At 40.2% G+C, this 19,386-nt stretch overlaps 1 protein-coding gene across 1 annotated transcript; it reads right to left on the bottom strand.

Moving 5' to 3' along the window:
* Positions 1–1,844: 1,844 nt before the first annotated feature.
* krt98 (keratin 98) lies at positions 1,845–13,639 on the bottom strand. Its single transcript, XM_083905719.1, has 9 exons — positions 13,500–13,639; positions 4,767–5,123; positions 4,443–4,525; positions 4,171–4,327; positions 3,015–3,176; positions 2,793–2,918; positions 2,202–2,422; positions 2,089–2,099; positions 1,845–1,978 (listed from the first exon to the last, which is right to left on the bottom strand). Exons 2-9 carry the CDS (start codon positions 5,103–5,105, stop codon positions 1,881–1,883), a joined length of 1,197 nt encoding a protein of 398 aa, XP_083761845.1. The 5' UTR covers positions 5,106–5,123; positions 13,500–13,639; the 3' UTR covers positions 1,845–1,880.
* Positions 13,640–19,386: the final 5,747 nt, after the last annotated feature.

The raw sequence follows: 19,386 nt of genomic DNA, 5'->3' as shown, positions 1-19,386 counted from the left end.
TAAGTCTAGGGGATACGGGGAAGAGGTAACAAGGTACAAAATAAGATATCGGGATATTTTAAAAGGAGACAAGCTGAGACGAAACGAAAACGTAATCGCATATAAACAATTTATTTACAATAAACAAACATAACATAAACTTAGATCGAGCTGCTCCAAAAGTAGCTGTGGGGCCTACAAGACAGAGAAAAAATGCTGTTAACTTAAAGAACAACCAGACGTAAACCACTAAAGTAAAACGATCACCCTTTCTCACTGGAGAAAGTATCTCACGTACCAAGTTGAATGGTTAAAACATGCTGAGACAGCAACACACAGCTTTCCAAGCTGCACAGAGAACACATACGCTCAGTGGCTCACAGGCTCACATGGTGCCACCATGGGTTGAGAGAGAGAGAGTCATCCCGCAATTTCCTCAGCTTTATGGCCTTCCACTTGATTGCCGAGTTGAGGCACCTGTTGAAAAAGCAGACATGGGCGGACCCACAAAGCACACCAAGAAACAGGATGCCTCACTCAGCACCTTGGCACGTAACATTGACCATGGAGAAAAAGATGTCAGATAGTTCGACCACAGTACCTGTACGTGCATCTCTGGTGCATCTATGGTCAGGTAGTGACAGAGATAACGTTTTGGGATGGACAGACATAAAACAGAGGTGTATAAATGCGCCTTAACCCATACAGACGCTCCACGGTTCAGTTCAACTGGACTTAACAAAGCTAGAGCGAATGTAAGTGCAGCATTCTAGTGTGAGCTCTTCAAGATACGCTTGTGTCTCCAAATGGATGGCTATTTCACACATGCATGCACTCATGTTTATTTACTCTGGAGGTGGACCAGCAAGTCAGCTCCCCCCCCCCCCCCCCCCCCCCGGGTATACGGTTAGTTTTTTTCTTTAAAAACAAGACATTGTTTGCAGTTCAAGGCGTGGGCTACAGTGTCAAGAGTTCCTCAGTTTGCCTCTGAGATAAGTTGAGGGGAAAGAGTAGAGGATATTAAAGTTTAGCTGACAAATGCACAGCCTCAATGAAGCTGCTGGTGTAAACTGACACATTTGCAAATACTGAAATGAAACAAAAAAATCCCATATAAACATATAATAATTTCAGCTTCACATAGTTGGATATAGAGCAGATTGATCAGAACCTGTTTGCTGCAGGTTTAGAGAAGTACTGAAGCAAATACAAATGAACTGAAACAAGCTCCCAGGGCCGTTTCAAGGAATTTGGGGGCCCCAAGCAAAATGAAGGATTTTTTTCCTCTCGCCTAAATTTTTTTATTGCATTTTAAAGTAAATTTCGCCTTTAAATATGCAGTAGGAGCTTAAAAACGCATGGAGGTCACGTAACAACATTTGGACATGAGCTGTCGGAAGTCTGATGGTGCTGAGGTGAAACAGAGTAAAATGACAGAGGTTTTAGTAAATAGAGGCGTTCTCTCGTTTGGCACCATCTGTGCCATTTGAGATTTCTTAGGTACCGAATTATTAAAACCCATTTAATTTTATTTACATGTCACTATTGGTCTAAAAAAGAACTTGTTCAAAAAGAACATAAACTCGCTGTAAATCGATGCTCCCTGAAGATCGACAGATTGGAAATGTTGGGAATCATTAGTGGGTTTTGTCAGAATCTGATAGATTATAAAAACTGATTAAAGCAACTTAAAAAAAAGCTAAACATCCAGTTTTTAGTTTAGACCTCTAACTGTCTCACATGATGACTGTGACATGCAGGGGAACTCCAGTACACAGTGCTTGTTTGGGTGTGGCCAGATATTTGTGCAAAACAGATTCTCGATCGTGATAGAGTTACGCCACGCTTTTGTGTGAACTGCAAGATCTTTATTGGTTTTCGTAAAATATTCAAAATAAAGGTCACTCGATGTCATCCACGTCCACGTCGACAGTCTTGCTGCTCTGCACCACCTTTCCGTCCACGACCGTCTCCACCACTGTGATGACCTTTGTGACCACTGGGAGAAAAAAAAACAAAGAGTGAGTCATGAGTGACATGTCAGACATTTGAGACTGTTATAACTTTGTTTTAATAAGGAAATAATAACATGTGGATAAGTTCTCTTACCTTGTTTTGTGCTGTGACGAAGGAAAAAAGAAAAGAACAAACATTAGTCTGGAACATGTAAACGATACCATTAAAGGTCTTGAATTTGAGTCGTTCCAGCCTGGGTTTCTCACCTGTCGTCCTCTCCGTCCAACAACCTCCTGTACTCTGCGATCTCCCTCTCCAGCCGGGTCTTGAGGTCGAGCAGCACGTCATATTCCTGCTTGTTGTAGGTGATGGAGGCGTGCAGCTGGGACAGCTGAGCCTCAAGGCTGATGACGAGTTCCTGGAGGGATGCGAGCTGGGCTGCGTAGCGGGCCTGAGTCTCTGCCAGGGTGCTCTCCAGAGAGGCTTTCTGTTTGGGTCACATTGAAATGTCCTTATTTTTGAAGGAAAAGCCTTTTTTTCTCAATAACTATAACATTAAATGAATCAGAAATACACTATATACATTGTTAATGTGGTAAACGACTATTCTATCTGCAAATATGTACATAGGTGTATAGAGGCCTATTTCCAGCAACCACCTCTCTGTGTTCTAATGGTACATTGTGTTTGCTAATCGTGTTAGAAGGCTAACTAAATTCACTGTAGCTCCCTGATACTCTTGGGGAAAGGGAGGGAGGTTGAAGGAATCCTCTGTTTGTCGCATTCTACACTCTCACCATTAGATGCCACCAAAGCTCACACACCGAACCTTGAACCTGTTGACATGTCGAACGTACCATGCTCAGATGTGACTGAAGGTCGATCTGAAGTCTCTGGAGGGTGCTCTTGAGTTCCTTGATCTCCGAGTGCGACGTCACCAGAGTCTCCGTGCTTGTGAGCACCTCCTGCTCCACCGACGCAATCTGGGCACAAAACAGCAACAAGCGTTACCTCACACGGGGTCGAGTTAGTCGACTTGGAAAGAAGAACAAGAAAGAGGACATTGTCGACCAGCTCACCTTGGTCTGGTACCACGACTCGAGATCTCTGCGGTTCTTGCCGATCATGCCCTCGTAGTGTTCTCGGATTTCAGACATCACCGCGTTCAGGTCTACGCCGGGTGCGGCGTCCACGGACACGTTGACTTGGGCGCCAGTTTGACTCCTCAGCAGAATCATCTCCTGCAGAATTTTAATGGGGAAACGGCTTGAGCAACTGGTGTAATCACAAAAAGATCTAGTATTTTCATCCATTTCCATTTTTAAGCAACTGGCCATAAAATCCTCCTAATATGTCACAGAGACTCAAGAATAATGTTCATATAACAAACTGAACTCACAACAACAGTACAGCCAAAATATTTGCATTAAAAAAAAATATTTTGCAGACTGCAAATCATGTTTATGTTTTGAAATCATGTTTTGGCATGACCGCCGTCTACCAGTCATTGCAGTCAGTAGAGTCTCAGATGCCGAGCAACCATGGGTTGCCAGTTACGTCAGGAAAATGAAAAATAAAAGACCTCGGTATTTTGAATTTTAATGTAGTAACCATTTTTGGCCACATTCTTACATATGGCGCCTTCAATGCTCGGACCGAACTATCGTTTGTAATTGTAGGTAATTATGGTATTGTTTATATTGGGTCCTATATCGGGTCATATGTTCATTATGTCAACCTTGAAATAGGAATAAAACATCTTAAGGGATCATTTCAAGTTGCAGTGTATGCGTTCATTCCTCTGTTAAATGTGTGTTTGTTCAGTGCTTCTTATTATGTGTGCGATGGAAAAGCAGCAGCAGCAGCAATGAGCTAATGGAAGAGGAGAAGAATAAGAGGAAGTGTGCAAAGAGAAGAGGTGAAAAGACCCGGCATCAGACTTGTTTACACAAGCTTTAACTTGACATGGTATTTCCTCAGTGTTAGAGGTCATTCGAGTAAACGATGACCATCTTAGGGAATGAAAGAGCTGTGTATTTACTTCCCTGCTGCAAAGACGAATGGTGTTGAAGTGAGACTTTGTCAACCAGTGTGGTGACATACTTAAGATTCATACATGTGCACACATCCATGGCGTGGGTGTTGGCCTTTTGTGTAGTCGTTACAAAACATGACGACAATTAGTCATTCGCTGGCTGCAAAGCAGTCGTCAAAGGCTAACTTCTCTCATCTCACCTCTTCGTGGTTCCTCTTGAGCATGATGAGCTCGTCCTTCAGTCCTTCGTACTGACTCTCCAGATCCATTCTCATCAGGTTCAGGTCGTCCAACAACTTCTTCAGTCCGGCAATGTCGGCCTCCACGGCCAACCTCATGGCCAGCTCGTTCTCATACCTGAGGTGGGGGTGGAAAAGTCGAGTCATCAGGTGAGAGATGTTCGGGTTTGGACGTGAACTGTTAACTTTTAACTTTACCACAAGGTAAATAACAAGGACGAGAGGACACTCACTTCATTTTGAAATCATCAGCTGCCAGTTTTGCGTTGTCAATATCCAGAACGGTTTTGGCATTCATTCTGGCGCTGATACAAATCTGGAAGAAACAACAAACAAACAAAGTAAGGAAATGTACAGTCAGACTGATTATGGGAATTTAAAGACACCAGTTTGTGTTCAAATGTCATTGTCGCCCAGTTTTGGTCGTACATAAAATGAATTTAAAGCTTAAATGAAGTCAAAAGCTGTATAAACCTGATGTACACACTTATTCCAACAGATATGGCTTAACTTCTACTCACACACCCATGCTAAACGAATAAGAAAAATAGTTTTACCTTGTCCTTGAGGTCATCGATGATGGCATAGTATTTGGTGTAGTCGTGGGCGACGATGGTCCTGCTCTCGTACCACTCTCTGATCTGCTTGTCCAGACGGTTGTTCTCCTTCTCCAGGATGCGCACCTTCTCCAGGTAGGTGGCCAAGCGGTCGTTCAGATTCTGCATGGTGGCCTTCTCGTTGGCTCCGACGTGCAAGTCCATGCCGTCGGAGAGGTTGAAGCCTCCGGCGGATCCAAGGCCCATGACCTGGGACGAGGAGATACGGGTGCCGCGACCGCCTGCTCCGCCGTAGACGCTCATGGTCTTCTGGCCGTAGGATCTTGTGATGAGAGACATGTTGGATCTGGAGTTGATCTGCAGTTGAAAGCATGACTTTAGTGGCCTTGCTTTTATAGCCGCCAAGCACGGCAAAGTGGGAAGGGCCAGAAAGGATAGTTGAATGAGAAGAATGCAGCTGACAAGTTACCCCCGTTCCTCCAATCACTCGATCAGCGCGGGTGTGGTGAGCACTAGGGTAGGGGTACTACCGCCCATTTTTCAGGTTCAACTTGTGATTCCGCATTTTCTTCCTCTCGATAAAGGGCCAGTCCTCGAGTACTATGCAATCAACTTTTCCAGAGTCATGTTCCTGAAGACATTTGTGATAGCAGGTGACCGTGTTTGGCAGCTTTCAGAGCAGGTTTAGAGACACACTCCCCCCCCCCCCCCCTCCTCCCCCATTTTTGGGAAACCCATGTTTAGAAGGATATAATGTTCCCTTATGATCAGGGAAATTGGAATAAACACAAACACATAAAACAGTTTGAAACGAGGCATTCCCGTAGAAGAAACCACCGTGCTCACAACAGTGAGAAAAGTGGCACATGCCAGTGAGTTTTTCACCTTGGTGAAACTTGGGGGCCAAAGGTTGAGGGCCAAGATATTTTTAGGTTATATTTGTCTTGCCACTGATGAAAAGACCATAAACACTTATATTAGAATGACCGGTAGAATATTTCATCATTGTCGTCCTTGGAGGGGAGAATTGAGAACTTTTGGAAGTATTGCCGTGCCAAGTATTACCATTTTTCCCTTTAATGTGTTATTGTTCATATGTCGCCCCTTTTCAAATAACACTGTAAAGCAGCCCGTGTGTGTTTAACTGATCATTTAAAACACGGCTTAACCAAACACACACACACACGCCAGGAATTTGTGGTATTAATATTTCTATTGTCAGGCACATCCACTAAGCTATTTCACAGTCACAACAACATGTCACTCTTGTCAAACTTATGACCTCCATCTCGCCGCAAAACTGTAAAGTTGTGCAAGAAATTACGGTAAAGCGACAAATGTGTGAATGCGCAAATCATTATTTCTTCACTTTAACGCTGAAAATATCCCAAAAAACTGCAAAAAAAAGTGATGTTTCAGAGAATAACGCGAAGCAAACTGTAAGTGATTGTAATTTCCAGAGCGCGACATAAACAGCAAGCTTGATAAAACACATCTGAAAGTTTAGTTTACTTAGATACTAAGATCACTCCAGATCCTGAGGGAGTAGATTATACAGATTAGCTGCAGATAATCTGAACGCGTTTTCACTCGTTGAAATGTCTTGGGCCTCGAGGCAGATTGAGAAACAGATGCAGTCGTCTTTATCTACTTCTTAGTGTCGCTATGTTGGATGTGTAATTGGTGAAGATACATGGTTACTGGTTAATGTATAGACAACTTACAATTATTTTACAATTATAATTACAATAGACAAAGTACAAATACGGTGGCTTCGCTTCAACACTGTAAATATCTAAAACTGCCTGAACTGATGTTGAGGTGGATATTTACAAAATAAATTCACTCAAACAAGTCCTACTCCAGATTCGAATAAATCCAGATAATTCGGATTTGCCACTGATAATCTACTTTTTAAGTAGATTTTTTTTGTGTGTGTGTGTGTATTTTGTATTTTTTAAGTACAATTTAAAATCAGGATTTTGTATTTTACTTGTATTGACTCAAGTATTGTACTTAAGTAAAAAATAAAAATTCAGAGGGGGTAAATATACACCAGAACCAGACGAATGATGATGTGGTTAGCACCAGCACTGGCGCGTGAACATAGAGGGCGCCAAAAGTGACGTAATATACTCGCGTCGGGCACGTGAGCTCCAAAATAGTTTTGGATTTCTGACCCCTTGTCATATTTCTACTACCCTCACACCCCACGCAAACTAACTAAGTAACTTAGTAACTTAAGTACATTTTCAGATGACTACTTTTACCTCTACTTGAGTAATATTCCATCAAAAGTATTGGCACTTTTACTTGAGTACAATATTTTAGTACTTTTTCCACCTCTGCAAGGCGGACCGTGACATGGTTTCATCATCTTCACGTTTCGAGCGTCGCCTCATTAAAATGTACCAGAAAGTTTTTATAAGTATACGCGTAATTATTGTGCGGTTGAAGACGATCTCTTTGAGCGGCAGGAGCGAGGGCCGCTCCATCCGCCTTCCCGCTCACCGCGTCGCACGCTCATCACTCAGCGGCCGCACTGATAAACGAGGGCGAGGTCTGGAAAACAAAAGCAATGACTGACGGTTTGCGACGCTCCAAGAATGTCACGCTGTTGTTTACTCAAAAACACGTAGTAAGACGGAGAACGCGCGACACCTTTCACACACGAGGCCCCGAGGTTCTGCGTCAAGTTCTTGACGTGACGTGTCTGAGATTCTCCGAATTGTAGACATCTACATTTAGACATTTTAGTGAGACTAAAACTTGACTTGTGGGAAAAAGGTGCTTCAGGTACCAGAGCAAGGAAGTGTAAATATGTTAATGATCCATTTTAGTGTCACAGTAAGACAGAGGACTTGTTGCACAATGGCAGGAATGTATGTGTGTAGTTACACGTGTCTACAAGCAAGACAACCAAAGTTGTAAAAAGGGGAAAGTTGTTGCTTAAAATCAGAAAATGACTTCCTCAGGATTCAGTAACTGATTAGCTTTAAATTCTGTAACTTAACTTTTACTTAAGTATGTTTTATTTAAGATTATGCACCTCGCTGTATATTTAAAGTTTACTAGCGTATATAACCACCGCGATCGTGCAGCCAACGTCGGGTAAAACTGACGATGAGCCGCTGCTGGAGGTGGAGCGCCAATATCAGTTGTATATGGGTCAATGACAAATAAACAAATAAAGCTTCTAAAAAGGTATTTTTAAAAAAGTATTTTCAAAATAGATGTAATGCATATTTTTGAGTCAAGAACAATGTGTTTGAACATTTCTCATATATTGAATAACTATTTTAACGGTTTTAACTCATTTTTTTAACAGTATTTTTTAACTTCACAACAAAAAAATGTCAGGTGGCACAACCAACTATTTATAAAAAATATAAATATATAATGGACTTGGACACAAAAATATGCATGTCGTGTCATTGACCCACTTGAAACTAATTTCACTGAAACCGTTAATGTTGTTGTGTTTTAGCTAGTGTTGTTGTGTTTTAGCTAATATTGTATTTTAGCTAATGTTGTATTTTAGCTAATGTTGTTGTGTTTTAGCTAATATTGTATTTTAGCTAATGTTGTATTTTAGCTAATGTTGTTGTGTTTTAGCTAGTGTTGTTGTGTTTTAGCTAATGTTGTTGTGTTTTAGCTAATGTGTTTTAATTAATGTTGTTGTGTTTTAGCTAATGTGTTTCAGTTAATGTTGTGTTTTAGTTAATGCTGTTGTGTTTTAGTTAATGTTGTTGTGTTTTAGCTAATGTTGTGGTTTAGTTAATATTGTTAGTTAATGTTGTGTGTTAGCTAATGTTGTTGTGTTTTAGTTAATATTGTTGTGTTTAATTAATGTTGTTGTGTTTGAGTTAATGTCGTTGTGTTCTAGCTAATGTTGTTGTGTTTAATTAATGTTGTGTTTTAGCTAATGTTGTTGTGTTTTAGCCAATGTTGTTGTGTTTCAGTTAATGTTGTGTTTTAGCCAATGTTGTTCAGTTTTTGTACGCAGGACAGACAGATTTATGTATTTCTGTGACTGTGCATAATAATGGTTTTTCGCTTGTCTGTGACAGACTCTATGATTTCAACATTGTACTTTTTACTGTAAAGGATGTTTTACACATCAGCCTAATTCTCTGATTTGTAGCAGATAAGTGAATATTTGACGCCCTCAGTCCTCACAGCCCTGGGGGCCCCAGCAGCCTATAGGTCATGCAGACAATTGATCGACATGATCGGCTTGTAGAACAGGTTTTCTTCCACTTTACCTTAATCCTTTTCAACATTTTATCTCATGAAACCCTCTTTTGTTCACTGGGACACAAAGACAAAAATGCTGCTCTGCCCGCCTTCTCTGTGCTACAGCGACACAACACTCTTGGTGTTGTGACAAATTTTTCCTCGTAGCTCATGTGATCAGCGACAGCTATGGTATGTTTGCATGTGGTGAGGCATGTGAGGCGTATACACTCACCTATATGTGCATTTTTACACAACAGTCCACAAAAATAACTGCAATTTGTACGTTTTATTGCACTCAGCTGATCTTTGACTTTAGCAAAGTGGTGAAGTTAACATGTCCAAATGATATGGTGGAGGAATATAACAACCTGAGGGTGTGCTGTGTCATGTTTTGTTTGTTGTGTGTCAGTGCACAATACACAAAAAATACAAAACAATGCTTGGAAATATAACCAAAATGAGACTACATTGTTCAAGATGTGAATATAAATTACTTTTTTAAAATGTTTTATGTGTGTTTTTGCTGTGGTGGAGTTTGTTACACTACATATAACTGGTTTTGCATATGGTGAAAATGTGATATAAATGAACAGTAAATTCAGACAGAACAAGGGCCTTCCTGTGTGGAGTTTGCATGTTCTCCTTCTATTTGTATTTTTTAAATTTGTAATTTTACTTTTACATAAGAAGGTTTTTTGGACGTTCTGTATTTCACTACTGAGTAAAAAGAATAAAATAATAATAACAATAAATCATGCACCGGAAACTTTGGCAGTGAATGATGAGGACAGGTGAATGAATGATGAGGACAGGTGAATGATGTGGACAAGTGAATGATGAGGACAGATGAATGAATGATGAGGACAGATTAATGAATTATGAGGACAGGTGAATGATGTGGACAAGTGAATGGTGAGGACAGATGAATGAATTATGAGGACAGGTGAATGAATAATGAGGACAGGTGAATGATAAGGACAGGTGAATGAATAATGAGGACAGGTGAATGATAAGGACAGGTGAATGATGACAGACGGGTGAATGATGATGACAGACAGGGGAATGATGAGGACAGATGAATGAATGATGAGGAAAGGTGAATGAATGATGAGGACAGGTGAATGATTATGACAGGTGAATGATGACAGACGGGTGAATGATGAGGACAGGTGAATGATGATGACAGACAGGTGAATGACGAGGACAGGTGAATGATGACTAATTATGGTCCCTGAGTGAGTGAGAAAGTTAAAGCATTTGTGACCTATTTTGACTGATACATTATGTTTACATGTTTTATTTTGTCAGCACTTTAATTTGTAAAGGTTTGCCTTTAATTAAAAACAATAAATGTGCATGTGCATGGCTGATGGGATGTAGTTGTTGTAATAATAATAATAATAATACATGTCTTAAAATTATAATAATAATAATATAGATCACTGGACATTTAAGGTAATTATCAGGGTTTCCCTCCTCCCTCCCTGTACAGGACGCTGTCTCAGAAGGACAAAGTGTATTAAAAGGACCTCTCTCACTACAGTTTCCTGTTTGACCTGTTGACCTCTGAATGCACTACAGGTTATTAAAGCCCGGACAAACAGGTTTAGAGACAGAACCACCTTGAACTTACACATAAATTAACCTCTACTGTGCATATGCTGTGCAATATTATTTTAAAACACACGTGGCAACAAAAAAATGTTGTCACGGCTGCTAAGACCACATTCTTTTTCCTACTCTGTTTCTCATTTGTTTTGTTTTTTTAATCCCATTTTACTCTGTTTGTTTCTTGTTCTTTGTACAAGTGCACTTTTAAGGAAGTGCTATAAATGTCTTTGTGTCATGTATACAAAGACAGGAAAGGAGTCTTAATGCTTTAAGGTTAATGTTGCTTAGTTGTTTTGTTCTGTGTCATTTTTGTATTTGGCTATGGATGTGCCCAGAATAGACTCCAGGTGGCGCTCAAGCACAGGCTCTTTTTCACGCTCTGACCAGGTAAAGGTCCCCTTTGAAAGAATTCCCAATTATTTCCCTAGGAATTTTATTTTAAAGCATCGACTCGGTGAGAAAAGTTGCATTGCAATCATTTTTTGGAAGGGGGTAAATTTTGTAGAAAGGGTTGTTTCAACATCTGCATGAGCGTGTGGTTCTTGAAATAAATAAATATAAAACATGTTTGTTTTATGTGCTGTTTGGTTACAACATAACAGTTTCAATGTGCTATACACTCTTAGAAATAAGGGTTCCAAAAGGGTTCCTTCTACAAGGGCTGAGGTTCTACCTGGAACCATTTGCTTCTGAAAAACCCTTTCAAGGGTTCTTGGTGACACTAATGGTTCCAGTAAGAACCATTTTGATCCAGAGAACCCTTTAAAACACCTTTTTATGAAGGTTCTACTTGGAGCCAAAAAGGGTTCTCCTATGAGGACAAGCCGAAGAACCTTATGGTTATTTCTAAGAGTGAATAAATATTATTTATTCACTCTTAGAATGAAGATTTAACTTGCAGTGGAGATGCAGGCCAGAGCTACAGGAAATTAAAAAAAAGAAGCAAGTTGTGTAACAAAGAATATTGCAACACCATTGGACTTGGACTTGACCAATCAGGTGCAAGCACGGCCTCCTTTACGCTCAACACCCACAAAGGGAGACGGAAAGAGAGAGAGAGATCAAAGTGGGCACACCTTTTTTTCCTCTACTAACCAGAACAAGAAGTGCATTGTCTCTCTCTCTCTCTCTGCTACTCACTCAGGGCACATCCATTCAGTTAGTGACACACACACATAGATTCTGCAGAAGTTTGCTGTCAGCAGACAGATTACAGATTACAGATTACATACATGTGCACTGACATGTACAGAACAGCCACGTACACTGCCGTTCAAAAGTTTGGGATCACTTAGAAATGTCCTTATTTTTTAAGGGAAAAGCACTTTTTTTCAATGAATACAACATTAAACGAATCAGAAATACACTCTATACATTGTTAATGTGGTAAACGACTATTCTAGCTGGTTTTTAATGGAATATGTACATAGGTGTATAGAGGCCCATTTCTCTCCGGTGTTCTAATGGTACATTGTGTTTGCTAATCGTGTTAGAAGGCTATTGGATGATTAAAAAAAACCTTGAAAACCCTTGTTAGCACAGCTGAAAACAGTTTTGCTGGTTCTTTGACGAAAGGGCAAAATTATTATTTTGAATAAAAATCATCATTGACTATATTTTCTATTCATTTTGAAACTCTTTTGATGAAGAAAAGTGTGACTTTTAATGGAAAACACCCAACAAAAATTGTATAGGTGACCCCAAACTTTTGAACGGCAGTGAAAACATATAACTGAAAAGTAAATGTGTGTGTGTGTGTGTGTGTGTGTGTAGAACATGCCCACATCCTCCTCCACACTCATGTCATTACCACGCCTGTCGAGCAGGTTTCAACCATGTCTGTCTGCATGAGCATGACATTACTCCAAAAAATAAATGAAAATTTTTTCTAGGGCTAGGGATTCACGATTTAATCCTTAACCTTGTACAGAAGCAAATGTCCAAAAAAAAAAACAACTTAATATTCGACCTTCTTTAAATTAGCAACTCGCATTCCTGAGCACAAACCTAACAGCTCAGTATAGACCTGTTGCAACAGGCAAATCACAAAGGCCTCGAGGCATCAATCAGAGTGTTTGTTGAAAGTAACCCTAACTGGGGCAAAGGACCGATAACTCAACGGCACTCGACCCCTATGAGCTCAGCATCACTGTTAATCTGAGGTGTCGTCAATAAAGCTTTTCTACTTAACTCCATCTCTGACTCCAGAAACTGCATATTCGGTCGTCTCAACAACACAAGAAAACAAGTCGCTCTTAAGTTCTTCCCTGATAGAAATGATGATTTCTTTGAACGTTGATGATTAAAATGACAATGATAATCAGACAACTGTCACACGCGGTAAAATAAATGAAACACGACATCAGAAAGAGCAAAAGAAAGCACAGTTACCTAGAAGAAGCGCTCAGAACATGGTGTTTTCCATTAAAAGTCACACGTTTATTCATCAAAAGAGTTGCAAAACTAATAGAAAATATAGTCAAGACATTGACAAGATTAGAAATAATGTGCTAACATCATTGCACAAGGGTTTTCTAATCATCCAATAGCCTTCTAACGCGATTAGCAAACACAATGTACCATTAGAACACTGGAGAGATGGTTGCTAAATGGGCCTCTATACACCTATGTACATATTCCATTAAAAACCAGACGTTTGCAGCTAGAATAGTCGTTTACCACAGATTCTGATTCATTTAATGTTATATTCATTGAAAAAAAGTGCTTTTCCTTCAAAAATAAGGACATTTCTAAGTGAACAGTAGTATATATATATATATGAACTGTTACTTGATTATCTTTGCATCGGAACTAAAATAGATAAGAAGGACAGATGTCAGATTCTCACAGAAACTTTCTCTTGGGTGTGGTGCAGTGATTCACCTTGAGCCCTCGACAGAACGTGCTCAGCCTACGCGAGCGAACAGCGTGTGGACGATCACTAGATGGCGCACTTCATCAGAAAATCTCCCGGGGCCTCCTTCACTCACACATCTGTGGGACAGGTTGGGTTGGGTGTGGCTCTGTGATAAAACATGTGAACAGAGACATGTCAGAGCTTCTATACTTGGTCTCAAACGTGACTTATGGGTTTTGTTCTGTATTTAAAATTCTCTGTAAACACTGGAGTGAAGGATGTTTGTTTTGTCCTTTTCCAGAAGGCAGCTTTAGTTTAACGTTGCTCACATGGAGTTAAAAATGCAGAGAGTTAGTGAAAGCATTTCACCCAGGACACTTACACTTCATTTGTTCTGTGTGAAATTCCATGAAGGTGACATCATACGACTCCTTTCTTCACGCGTCATCATCACAGAGTATCACTTACTGAGGACAAAGGATTGTGATGCCGTAATTATGATAATAGAATACTTTCATTTACAGGGCACATTTAAAATCCATCCATTTTCTACCACTCTATCCTCCACATGAGGGTCACGGCCAGCACTGTGCCAATCTCAGCCCAGACATAGTGCGATAGGCGGGGTCACATCCTGGATAAGAAACACAACACAATTTCATAAAGAGGTTTGACAAACTGGGCAGAAACAAGAGAAACACAAAGCTTTTGCACAAACAAGAGCAAGAAAGTGGGAGTTAAGGGGAAGTCATAAATATAAAAGTGGTAAAAGGATTAAAACACATAGTAAAAAGAGGTTCAAAAAAGGCAAACTGAGCAATAAAAGGAAAAACATCTTGTGCAAAAATTGCTCTTTAAGAATTGTGATAAAGTGATAAAACAATCGATCTCATCTCACTTCGTCAGCCCACAAAAAATAAGAAAATAAAAAAGTTCTGGATAAGGGGAGGGGCTTCAGTGGCATATCTTACCCTTTAAAGGTGGGGTTGGAGATCGTTTTTGGGAGCATTTTTTAAGGGTATTGTACGGTGGCCCTGAGGTGCAAAACACAAGCGCAAATCCCAGAACACGGACGCAAATCCCAAAACACAGACGCAAAACAAAAATCACAAACAAAACAAAAAACACAAATGCAAATCAAAAAACACAAGCGCAAAAAACAAAAAGCACAAACGCAAATCAAAAACACACACGCAAAACAAGAAACGCAAAACAAAAAGCACAAGAGCAAAACAAAAAACACAATCACAAATCACAAATCACAAAACACAAAGCACAAAACACAAATTTAGCTAATTTTTGTTTTCTGCTTTTGCGTTTGTGTTTTGCACCTCAGGGCCACCGTAGTATTGCTTAAACTCCTCTTCCTAATTAATAGTAATTAGTAGTTACTGCACAGAAGCTAGTGGAGACTGAAGTCCCTTCTGTGTCCTGATTAATTGTAATTGTACTGCTGTAGTAAGTCATGTTGACACCAAATGATTGGACATGAGCATGAGTCTGTTTACATGTAGCTAATAATTCACTGCACAGTGTAAAGACGAATATTCTGCAGACACTGGTCCAAGCACAGAGACTTAAAAAGTACTAACAATAACAAAAACAGGCAGAAAAAGACAGATTCAGTAATGTTTAGTCAGTAATTAGTTGCAGAACCTCTGTCAGAGAAATGATATACTGGTAAGTTATCGCACACTGAAGACTCACACAGCCGAGCAGAATGTGATAACGCCTGTGCAGGGGCGTGGCACATTTTTCGAGGCATCTCCTCACAGGGTCACATCTGTGTTTCATTGCAGCTCCGAGCTGCTCTGACTTGCACCATTACTGTGCATCAGTCTGTCTGTCTGGCATTGGTGACGATTGAGCAAGAAAGAGCTGATTAGCCTTTCACACAGAGTGGATAAAGCTTTTGAGCAAATCTCTTATCACTTTGGAACAACATGTGGTTCTGTTGTGTTTAGCTCTATCTGTTTCATTTATTTCTATTTTTTATTGTATTTCATATATGGTTTGTCTTCATATCACCCTTTTCTAGTCTTTACGACCACTCGTACACGCTTTACAATAGCGTTCACACCCACTCACTATGTGCAGTCACACACCCATCACACCCACTCACACAGGCGTCAGGAGCAACCTGAGATTAAGTTTCTTGCCTAAGAACCAGGGTTATTATAGTTAATGGAGTCTAAAACTGAAACTAGAAGTGGAAAAATAGTTCAGTTAACTGAAACAAAAATAAAAATGACAATTTTAAACAAACAAAACTGGAAAACAGACCATTTGAAGTTTAGAAGACGTGTTTATTCTGAGCGCTTCAGGCCCAGCGTATGGATCTGTGGTGCTTTTTGGCTGAGCAGGCCTTTAATAACAAAGTATTGAGTATATTTAACCAATACAAACAGTGGCCTGTTAGTTGCACTAACTTAAAACAAATACACATGATCCTTATATCTTCAGCTAAATCAGCAGTTCTTCAATATCCTATCCTTATTCTCCTATTCTGTAATATATTCTAGCCTTTAATATATCTTATAAACCTCCACCTGTCCTTTGTTAGGAGTTTTTCTTTATGCATTATGGGTAATAAACTGAGGCAGAAATACCACTCCACCCTTTCCCCTCTTCAAATCCAACTGCTTACTGAGATATGTGAAGAATGAATAAAGATAAGGTCTGTCTATAAAAAAAAAAAGGCTCCAACCTTTAGTAAAGGATGATTTTCTCTGTGCTGATAACCGACTTGCAGGAAGGACTCTACAACCTATTGAACTGGTGTGTGTTAATTCTTGTGTAATGAGTCACGTAATGGTCGTCGCATTGCGTTAGTCTCAAGTTGCAATGGGGAAGACGAGGCGAGTTGGACTGCATTAATTAAAGGTTTTGGCGCTGCCATCAATCAAGTTTCCAAATCCTGTGTGATTTACGCTGTGAAGCAGCAGCCAGACAACAACACCTCGATACACAATCCTTTCTGTCCGGCCAGGTTTTCCATTCAGTGTAAAAACAAAAGACCGAAGGCTTGAGACGGGATGAAAGGAAGTCCACGCTGTTCTGTTTCTAATATTAGGTATATATCACCTTAATGTTACAATGGGCTCAAGCCAGCATCAAACCATCCACTGTTTGTTTGCAGCTTAGCAACTCCAGGCATCACAGACTCAGACTGTGCGAGTCAACGCTGTGGCGTAAAACTCGATTGTTCTGAGCTCTGGATTCCTGTACCCGATCTCAGGAAAATAACTTTGCACTCTTGTCATGGATGATGTGTGTGTTTGTGGTGGGAATGAGAGGTGGACGGTGTTCTCATGTCGCTCACAAGTCACTCACTTCCGTAATGAAGAGTTCGACTGTCATAGCATGTCATACATAATACGATGGCATGTGTGTTAGTGAGTGTACCTAGCACTTACCTTACCTGGCACATGTTGCAGGGTCAACATAAAGGCTAATAATGTTGCAGGGTTACCATAAAGGCTAATAATGTTGCAGGGTTATCATAAAGGCTAATAATGTTGCAGGGTTACCATAAAGGCTAATAATGTTGTAGGGTTACCATAAAGGCTAATAATGTTGTAGGGTTACCATAAAGGCTAATAATGTTGCAGGTCACCATAACGGCTAATAATGTTGCAGGGTACCATAACGGCTAATAATGTTGCAGGTTACCATAAAGGCTAATAATGTTGCAGGGTTACCATAACGGCTAATAACGTTGCAGGGTTACCATAACGGCTAATAATGTTGCCGGGTGCCATAACGGCTAATAATGTTGTAGGGTCACCATAACGGCTAATAATGTTGCCGGGTACCATAACGGCTAATAATGTTGTAGGGTCACCATAAACGCTAATAATATTGTAGGGTCACCATAACGGCTAATAATGTTGCAGGGTTACCATAACGGCTTATAATGTTGCAGGGTTACCATAACGGCTAATAATGTTGCAGGGTTAGCATAACGGCTAATACGGTTGCAGGGTTACCATAACGGCTAATAATGTTGCAGGGTTACCATAACGGCTAATAATGTTGCAGGTTACCATAAACGCTAATAATGTTGCCGGGTGCCATAACGGCTAATAATGTTGTAGGGTCACCATAAACGCTAATAATGTTGCAGGGTTAGCATAACGGCTAATACTGTTGCAGGGTTACCATAACGGCTAATAATGTTGCACATTACCATAACGGCTAATAATGTTGCAGGATCACCATAAAGGCTAAGGGGTAATTTTTTCCTGGTATTCTTTGAGTAATGGGTCGTACATAAAGCTCAAGCAACTGTACGTTTTCTTTTTACCAAAACAAAACAGCACCACTACCTGGACCAGAATGTAACACTGCGCTAAAACTGTAGGATGACGACGAAAATTGCGACATTACAGAGGCGGAAAATGTGACGCAGGCCGTGGGCACTATTATCTTTTTTCGCAAATGGTCACGTTGCCCTTTTTTTTTTTTTTTTATTACATCCGTAACATTAGTCACTTCAGATTATAAAAGTCAGATTAGGTGACCACAGAGATATAAAGTCTCGCCGTGTCAGACATGAAGTCTACAAGGTGGAACATTGTGTGCAAGTTGTGATGACTTTGGTAGAAAGAGCAGTTGGGCTGAATAAAAAGTGTGGCTTTTAATGGAAAAAAAAACCCCCAAAACAATTGCATAGTTGACTGCAAACTTTTGAATTTGTACCAATAATAGTCACGCACCGGTTACTCTGAGGTGGTGACACGGCCCCGAAATAAAATTCAGCTCAGGGCCTGATAAAGGCTTGCATGATCCACAAAGTTGGTTGTCGTAAAAACATCCATTTGGTCTTTAACCACGGAGTCATCGCTTAGCTTTGACAGCCGAAGCGCACTTTTGTTTCCACCCTTACTGAGGACAAAGCTGTGCCTGAACAAACAGTCTCACCAGGAAACTCTCTGTCCGTCACTGTCTGTCTGCACTCAAGGATTCAACAATGTCACTTACTTTCCACCTGGTTTCAAACCAGGGAGAACATGACAACCACTACAGCACAGAAACTGCCATTCTGTATCCATGACACTGACATCAATTCAATCACAATGCACTGCAGCCTTGGTGATAAAAAAAAAGACTGTAAAAACATTTTGAGGTCAAATTGCTGCAGATGATTAACAGCAAACTGTCGGTGCTCCAGGTACAAAGACACCAGTGACTGAAGCAGTCTTTGGACGTGTAGCTGCACCTTCCAGGGTTTAGTGTATTTCCCCCTTTAAGCTCAGGTGGGAGTTTTTGTTGTCTCAGTAAAGGGTCTCAGCTTGGAGGAGTTCAGCGATCCAGGGCTAAACAAATCCACAAGATGTGACAAGATTTTAACTCCAGCGGAGGCAAGAATGACCCTACGTTTCAAACTCATGGCCCATGTGCCATGTGCACTCCCGCCCCCCAATTTCACGTGGCCAACCACTTAATATCAAGTAACAGATTCATTTTGCATCATTATGTTTGTTTTAAAACTGTGAACTACATGAACATCAGTCTATATCAAAACAAGTGCTTTTATTTTGAAATTCTGTGAAATGTCACAAATGCCGTTAATGCGACATCACGATGGATTATCGTGATATAATTTAAAGATTGTACTCCAGACGTTATCTATTTGTTATTTATCTATTTGCTTGCAGAGTGTTAAATAAGACGTTTGGCGCCACTCTTTTGTGTCTTTAAGCTAAATATGAAACGACAGACAGAGAGCACCTAGCTTAAATTAGCTTAGCCTGAAGACTGAAAATAACCTGGTGCAGAGTTTCTATATTTTTATATATAAGATGATAACTAGGCTACACACATTTTACGACCGTTTATTCACAAAGTCTCATAGCAACATATAAAACATTGCCTTTTTTTACTTCAACAGGAGCTACCACACGTAGCCCA

This window comes from Microchirus variegatus (genome assembly GCF_963457635.1).
Source record: "Microchirus variegatus genome assembly, chromosome: 19".
In the NCBI taxonomy this organism is placed as follows: domain Eukaryota; kingdom Metazoa; phylum Chordata; class Actinopteri; order Pleuronectiformes; family Soleidae; genus Microchirus; species Microchirus variegatus.
This window is presented reverse-complemented; position numbering and strand designations above follow the sequence as displayed.

Bases quoted from the DNA above. Each gene is read 5' to 3' on its own strand.
- krt98 (XM_083905719.1), bottom strand. From the start codon at position 5,105: ATGTCTCTCATCACAAGATCCTACGGCCAGAAGACCATGAGCGTCTAC. The intron at 4,328-4,442 runs GTGAGTGTCCTC...CCCCCACCTCAG, and splicing joins GCTGATGATTTCAAAATGAA to GTATGAGAACGAGCTGGCCA. The intron at 2,919-3,014 runs GTGAGCTGGTCG...TTTTGTGCCCAG, and splicing joins AGTCGTGGTACCAGACCAAG to ATTGCGTCGGTGGAGCAGGA.